This window comes from Echinops telfairi, unplaced genomic scaffold (genome assembly GCF_000313985.2).
Source record: "Echinops telfairi isolate 266 unplaced genomic scaffold, ASM31398v2 ScPeMD7_3;HRSCAF=10, whole genome shotgun sequence".
NCBI classification, from domain to species: domain Eukaryota; kingdom Metazoa; phylum Chordata; class Mammalia; order Afrosoricida; family Tenrecidae; genus Echinops; species Echinops telfairi.
The window spans coordinates 57421183-57429183 of NW_022103899.1; the positions used below are offsets into that span (position 1 = coordinate 57421183).

General features: G+C 45.3%; 1 protein-coding gene across 1 annotated transcript in view; it reads left to right on the forward strand.

Annotated features, from left to right (window-relative positions):
* The window catches only part of PSMD1 (proteasome 26S subunit, non-ATPase 1), a 98113-nt gene extending 90813 nt beyond the window's left edge, over positions 1–7300 (forward strand). The window contains exons 23-25 of the mRNA XM_004701672.3: positions 504–650; positions 5315–5493; positions 7096–7300. Of these exons, the coding sequence (XP_004701729.1) occupies positions 504–650; positions 5315–5461 (294 nt within the window). The 3' untranslated portion in view covers positions 5462–5493; positions 7096–7300. The remainder of the gene's footprint in view (positions 1–503; positions 651–5314; positions 5494–7095) is intronic.
* Positions 7301–8001: the final 701 nt, after the last annotated feature.

The following is an 8001-nucleotide window of genomic DNA, read 5'->3' on the forward strand; positions in this document are numbered from 1 at the left end:
GAAAGGGGGAAGCGATTACAATGGTCTACAGATTGCCTTCTCCCTGGGGCACAGACAACAGAAAAGTGGGTGGGGGACACATCAGATGGTACAAGATATGACAAAATAATAATTTATAAATTAATAAGGATTCATGAGGGGGAGCAGGGAGGGAGGGGGGAAATGAGCTGATGCCAGGGGCTTAAGTGGAGAGCAAATATTTTGAGAATGATGAAAGCAATGAATGTACAAATGTGCTTTACGCAATTGATGTATGGTGGATTGTGATAAGAGTTGTATGTGCCCCTAATAAAATGATTTTTTTAAAGTGCAAAGATTTTTTTAAAAAGCAAACCTAAGGTGTCTTGAGTTAACTTCTCCTCTAACTCTGACGTCGCTCTAGTTGTACTTCTGTGTCTACTACAGCCTTTTACTCCTGCTCTTTGCTTGGTATGTATGTCTAATACACTCATTGATGTGGGACAGACATGACATTTGAAGGTTGTTTTTTTCTCCTCCTCTAGGATGAGGCAGAGAAAAAGGAAGAAAAAGAAAAGAAAAAAGAGCCTGAGCCAAACTTCCAGTTATTGGATAACCCAGCTCGAGTTATGCCTGCCCAGCTAAAGGTCCTAACCATGACAGAGACGTGTAGATACCAACCTTTCAAACCAGTAAGTCATCAGTGACTCCTCACCCCGTCCCAGTGACACATTAATCCATAGGGCAGCGGAATCTTGACAGAGGACACATTCCCAAAGCACCCTGGGTCTGGATCTTGATTCTGTTGCTGACAGAGTGCGTGACTCGGACCAGCTGTCTCTCTGCCTTTAACATCCTCTGCGATAAGCTGACATCACCTCCCCAACTCAGAGGAATGTGGCAAAGATTAAACACATTTATAATATTTATGCACAGGACTTAGAACAAGACCTGGCACTATTCAGGAAGCTGTGATCATCTTTACAATTATACTGTTTTCATAAATTCATTGAATTTTAGACTTAGTAAAGAATCTGCATATTATTTTATTTATCCCAAGTCAGAAAGTTTCACATTAGAAACAAATATTGAGCTGAGAATGTTTCCCATTAGAAACAAATATTGATGATGCATTTATGTTGGAAGCTCGTTTTTGTGATGGCTGACTTACGAGAACAGCACGCGGCTGTGAAATTTTGTTTCCTGCTCGGGAAAAATGCCGCAGAAATTGTTGTGATGTTGAACACAGCTTTCAAGGGTAGTGCTATGGGAAAAACTCAAGTGTAAGAGTGGTTTTCTCATTTCAAAAAAGGTGAAATGTCAATTGACGACACACCTACTTCCCGAACGGACGAAAATGTCGACTCCCAGTACATTTTGTTCCACCAGGTCAGACTGCTAATCAAGCTTTCTGTTTAGAGGTTCCCAAAAGATTGCTTAACATTGTAAGACAAAAAAGGCCTGATTTATGGCAGTCAGGGAACTGGTTTTGCCACCACTACAATGTACCTGCTCACACAGCCATCTCAGTGCACCAGTTTTTGGCAAAAAACAGCATGCCCACACACTTTACTCACCTAACCTCACTCCATGTGACTTGCGTGTCGTGTGTGTGTGTGTGTGTGTGTGTGTGTGTGTGTGTGTGTGTCCCGCAAATGAAAGGACAGCGTCCCTCCAGATTCCGTAGCCCTCAGACCTAAACAGGGATCTGAGTGGCTTAAAGGAGAAGGGGAAAGTGAAACTGAAATGGACTTGGAGTCTTGCGACAAACACGTTCACTCAAACCAAAAATAAAGAAAGAACAGCGGTTTGACAACGTGGAAGAGGTGCAGAAAGAGGGAGGGGCTGTCAGCCATCCAAATAGATGAATTTGAAAACTGTTTCCAAGAATGGAATTGCAGATTTGACAACTACATTAAGTTTAATGGACAGTACTTTAAAGGTGGTAAGTTGTTTTGTAAAAAAAATTAAACACATAGCTTTGTGGAGGGAGGGGGAATTTTGGTTTTTAAGGGGTAAAGGATTTGAATAGACATTTCTCCAAAGAAGATACTCAAATGGCCAGTAAGCACATGAAAAGATCCTCAACATCATTAATTATTAGGCAAATGCACATCATCTCACAAGAGAACAGACAAGCTTGGACAGAGCTGTGAGGAATGTAAACTGGTGCAGCCTCTGTGGGAGACAGTTTGGCAGTTCCTCAAAAGTGACATGTAGAACCCCACATGACCCCACCACTTCCAGGTCTGTGTCCATGGATAGTGAAACAGCTTGTTCACACCAGAGTGTGTGCCTAAATGTTTATCACCGCTGAATTCGTCATGGCCAAACAGTGGAAGCAACCCAGATATCCATCAGCTAGAACTGGACAAAAACTCGTTCGCTTGTTGTTGTTGTTGTCGTTGTTGTTGTTGTTGGGCACCATAGAGTGAGTTCCAATCACAGCAACCTGTGCACAGCAGAATGAAATGCTGCCCACTCCTGCACCCTCCTCAGTCATTGCTGTTTCAGCCCATTGTTAGCGCACTGTGTCAGTCCATCTTGCTAAGGACTGTACCTCTTTTCCAATGACCCTGTCGTGGTCAAGCATAATGTCCTTCTGTAGGGATTACTCTCCTGATAATAGGTCCAGAGTACGTGATTCAGAGTCTCGCCATCCTCACTTCTAAGGAGCATTCTGGCTACACTACTCCCAAGGCAGATTTGTTCATTTATGTTAGTTCATTCAGTGTTTTTTGCCAATACCTTAACTAGAATGTGACTGTGTAGATCATAACAAATTATGAATAACATTGCAAAGAGCAAGAATTCCAGAACACTTCATTGTGCACATACAGAACTTTTACGTAGTATAAGAGGCAATTGGCTGAACACAGTAAAGGGACACTGAATGAGTTAACGTTAGAAAGGGTGTGCATCAGGGTTGTAGCCTTTTCACCGTGTTACTCAGTCTGTGTACTGAGCAAATAACCCAAGAAACTGGATCCATATAAGGAGGACTCGGCATCAGGTGTGAGGAAGGCTTGTTAACACCGTGCGGGATGTAGATGGCACAGCCTTGCTTACTGAACGTGAAGAGAACATGAAGCCCTACCACTGCAGCCTTCCATCTGGCCATCCACACCTGGAATTCAGTCATGGAAGCAAAATACTACCGACACTTGTTCCACTGTGTCTGAGCCTGGAAAACTCTGTGCTAAGTGGAAAAAAAGCCAAACACCAGGACCACGTATTGTGTGATTTCACTTCTGTAAGCTATCCACAGCAGGTCAGTCCACGGGGGCAAAGGGTAGATTTTGTGGTAGCGAGGGGCTGAGTGTGCAGGGAATGGGTGGTGACTTGGATGCAGTTTTGTGATTGCACTAAAAGTCACGAGTTGCATATTGTGAAGGGCGCATCTTATTCTGATTGGGTTATATCTGAGTTACTAGGGAATGCAGTGTGTGCGCACGTGTGCACATCCAGTGAAGAAAGGGTTGTCTGGCAACTCACACTACTTCCATGGTAGGGTCACAAATCTACCCCCACCCCTTTAGATGCTGCAGTTGAAAAAAGCAGTGGTCCTTTTTCAGTGCAGACAGCATCCTCTCTCTTACCACCCCTCTCAGGGAAGTGGAGTATCACCTTTATCTTCATTTGTCCCTAGCCTTCCCCAAGAACAGAACTAGCTGCTTAATGCAAACTTTCTCACTAACATTGAAAGGATCAATAAACTTCAACCATCTGCCTTTAAAAAGCTCTCTCTATAGTTTGATTAGGTTGCAGGATTTGAATTAATTATTTTACTTCAGTTGCGCATAATCATAGTCAGGACCTGGTACCATGTTGTTTCCCAAACAAAAGTAGAATGTTCTCTTGGCGAGTGTAAGTGTTTTCTTCCATTGGGTGAAAAGATCGCCCTCCATTTGGGCCTGCCTTTGGGATTTTCTCAGGCCACGGAGGAACAGGGAGGGCAGTGGCCATGTACACGCTGACTGTTTTGGGAATAAAGGCAGGGCCCATTGATGAAATGGATCCTGATCAAGAAAAGCCCATTTTTTATGGAAGAGAAGTGTAGATGGAGGTGTGTGTTGAGAGAAGGGGAATTGGTCACCAGTCTCATAGCGTGTCAGGCAGAGTTCTGATGGGTCGAAATCAGATTAGGTTGAATTGTAGTTATGCTTATGCATATGTGAATCATTGACTAATGTGCTATGCTTTTCTTCCTTGCCAGTAATGTACTTTGGTAGAAATATGTTTTTTCCAGATGTGCCCTGCCACTGTTGACTGATTTAATTACAAAGGGCAGCTTTCCATTTCCTCTCAAACAGGCAGCAAGTAGAATAAGATTAGTGCCCCAGAGATGGGCGAATAGCTTGGTGTTTGAAGTTACCTTCTGCTAATGTGTTTGGGAGAGGGCTTAATAGAATTGCTTCTACAGTGTATTTCTCTGTTGTTTCTTACGTATTTCTTCATTGCCTGGCATCTTACGGGTCTGTAGGGCACTGTAAAAGAGCACTGAGTTATCTGGAATATCTACTTAGACCTCTTTGTTCTGAAACTGCCGGAAAGTTGTCTGTTCATTTCTAGATTGTCTCTATGCCCCAATTGGTGGTCTCCTCACAGCTAACCCTGCGTAGTAGATTAGTGTGTGCCTCAAACTGTAATGTGTGGACACATCATCTGGGGATCTTGTTACAATGCAGATTCTGTTGATCCAGGATGGCCTGGGTCTTCTGCATTCCTAACCACCTCCTATTGCTACCTGCTTGGGATCATGCCTGGAGCAGTAAAGCCATGGACAGCAAACTCCCTGAGGCCACGAGTCAGGCCATGGCTGTGCAGTAACCCAGGGCCACCAAGCACATCCTGATGCGTAGCACCCTTAGCGGACAGACTAGAAGTGCCCCTTCAGGTTTCTAAGCTGTAAACCTTTATGGAAACAGACTACCACATCTTTCTCCTATAGAACAACTGTGGTTTGAAACACTGGCCTTTTTTTCAGTTAGACATTGAAATGGGACTCTTAAATTGGGACATCATCCCAGTAGGGCTGCATCACATGCTCCAACGGACAGAGCAGTGGGTTCGGTCACGGACCTGTCATCTTCTGTAATTGCATGTTGGCATTGCTTACCTTGTTCAGTCTTCAGATTAACTAAGGAATGGTCAGAAAGATCTGCTTCTCCCCGTTGTGTAGCTAAGCAATCTGGTTAAGGTCACACGGGCACAAGTGCCATGTTTCCTGAGTCCCTGCTGGGAAGGCACGGTCCTCTCCTGGCTCATAAGTGCCACTTGACAAGGATGCGCTCTGGAGCAAGCCGAGCATATGCATGGGGCTCATGACTCTTCCCTCCTCCACCTGTGCCCACAGCTCTCCATTGGCGGCATCATCATTTTGAAGGACACCAGCGAAGACATCGAAGAGCTGGTGGAACCGGTGGCAGCCCATGGCCCGAAAATTGAGGAGGAGGAACAAGAGCCAGAACCTCCAGAACCATTCGAGTACATCGACGACTAAGAGCCGGAGGTGCAAGTGGAACGAGACTGCAGGTGACGGGAAATGGCTTCCTCGGGACTTCCCGGGTGTCTGTGCAACCCCTGGCTCACAAGCACACTACTCCTTTAGCATTTGTGCTTGTGCTGCTTAACCCCCAAGTCCTCTTTCTGCTACATAGCCCCCGAGTCCTCAGGCCTCTGCCCGTATTAGTGCTCCCCCAGTGCCGTTCAGTGTGGTGGTCTGCAGTCTGGTCCAGCTCCAGGAGAAGCTAAGGTGTTTGCTTCAGAAGGTAAACCTGCCCCATCCTTTCATGGACCAAGTCTTGCTTTGAAAAAGAATAGGTTTTCTGAACTGCACAGTGGCTTAGTGACAGGGCTGACTGACATTCTGAAGTAAGTTGCCTACTGTCGATTGCTCAGTCTGTAGACAGCACTGGCCTCTGTCCAGAGGTTATACTTCGAGTAGTTTGGGATCTTTAGGTTCGAAAAGCCTTACCATTAACTTAATGAAACTTTTAGCTGCTGCTGTTGCTGCCATTAGGTGCTTCCAAGTCGATACTGACTCATAGTGACCCCAGGTGACAAAGTAGAACTGCTCAATAGGACTGTCTGGGGTGAGGCCTTTCAAGCAGCAGATTGCCAGACCTTTCCCCTGCGGGACCACCAGGTAGATTCAAACCTGGAACCACCAACCTCCGGGTTCTCAGCTGAGTGTGTCACTGTTGACCTGCCCGGGCACCTATTGAACACCTGGTCAGTCTAAGACTTGGGGTTTCTAGGAGGCCTGGGGGCCAGACTGTACACCAAGGGCACCTGGGTGGTGGTGCAAACAGTTAGCACCCTCGGGGACTGACTGCAAGGGTGGAGATCCTGGTCGTCCCAGAGTCTCGGGGGAAATGAACATTGTTCTGGTCTGACACTCCTGGGGTCGCCATGGTTGGCTCGACTCAAAGCAATGGTTGTGTCTTTGTTTTTTTTTCTTTAAGACAATACTGCAAAGCTTCGTCCCATTAGAAAAGATCACTACTGTGCCCGTATTTTAATAGTTTTGAAGGCGCTCTTCAGACACAAGAATTGGAATCTAATTCAATTTTCCCATGACTTTGAAACCATCTCTTGTTTAAAGAAGCATAAAATCTATGTAACCAAGGTTCTCGAATTCCACCCTAGTCCCAATATGTTTTCATACAAATATGAATTCTTTTTTCTATTGTTGTTAGATAAAAAGCAATATCATTCATTACATTATAACCCAAGTCTATTGCAACTCTCATGTGATAAGTATTGCATACAGTATTAGTTAATGAAAGCTTTTCAAGAAAGACTTGAGAAAGGAGTTTGCTGGTTTGGGCCCTCGGTAGGAGATTGATGTGAAGGTCTTGGTCAGCTCCCGGTGGGACTGCACTGCTGCCCAGGAGCCTCCTCCTGAAGAAGACACTCCTTCATCAAGCCTGTCAAGGCGGTTAACTGTAAACGACTTTGAAGCGTAGAGTTGGGCATGAGATTCCTGTTGGTTTTCAAAAAGATTAAGCATTCATGTTCTACCAGGAGTTTGAAAACTCATTCCTCTTGACACGTCAGACAGCTCATAGTATTCATGAGAGGAAAGGGAAACCGACTTTTAGAATAACCGTAGCTTCCGCTCCCCTCTCCCAGACTCAAGTGCTCCTCCGAAGATGGTGCAGGCTCGTGTGGGACACGGTGAGGCCCTTGAACTGAGACTGCCACTCTGCATGTGTTGCCGCCTCTGTGCTGTCCTCGCGCGTCTGAGTCTTCAGTTGAAGAGAAGACATCTGACTACTTAGTGTGCTCTTTCACAGAACTTGCTTTTCAAATAAATATATGAAAATCCTCAGCTGGACAAGGCCTGTTTGTTTGTTTTCAGCCTGGGTTGTAAATAAATAAATCTTAATACTCTTTCCCCTCTCAACCTCAAATGCCTAAATCCAAGGAGCCTGTCCTTGGTTCCTAGAATGGGTTTGCTTATAGACCAAATGAAAATCCCCAAAATCAAGCCTGGCTCCTCAGCCCGAAACCAGGTCCGTGTTGCTAATCCCACGTAGAAGAAGGCGCTTTCGTCCACGGGAAACGGCCGCTGAGGCAGCAGGGGTGGGTTTTCAGGTAATACTTGCCTGTGTCCAGCTGCCGGCCAGTGCAGGATGGTCGATACAAATACCAGTGATTCCCCAGCCAGTGCAGGATGGTCGATAGAAATAACAGTGATTGCACGGCTTTTCTCTCACGTCTAGTGTGGGCTTTTCTTTCAGTTGAATATGTAAATATTCAGTTAAATATGTAAATATAATAAAATACAGGAACTTGAAGTGGATCCAGTGTAATGCATTTTGCCAAGTATACGTTTTGAATATTAGCTTATCCTTTCTTGAATGCAAGGCTTGTTTTTGTTCGTTTGGCGGGGTGGGGGTGGTTGTGTGTTAGGGTGTGTTAGAAAGAGATGTTGCCCACAGCACTTCAGGGGTGTGTGTGTGTGTGTGTGTTAGAAAGAGAGGTGGCCCGGAGCACTTCAGGAATGCCCTTGCCCTTACTGAAGAGGCTGCACCT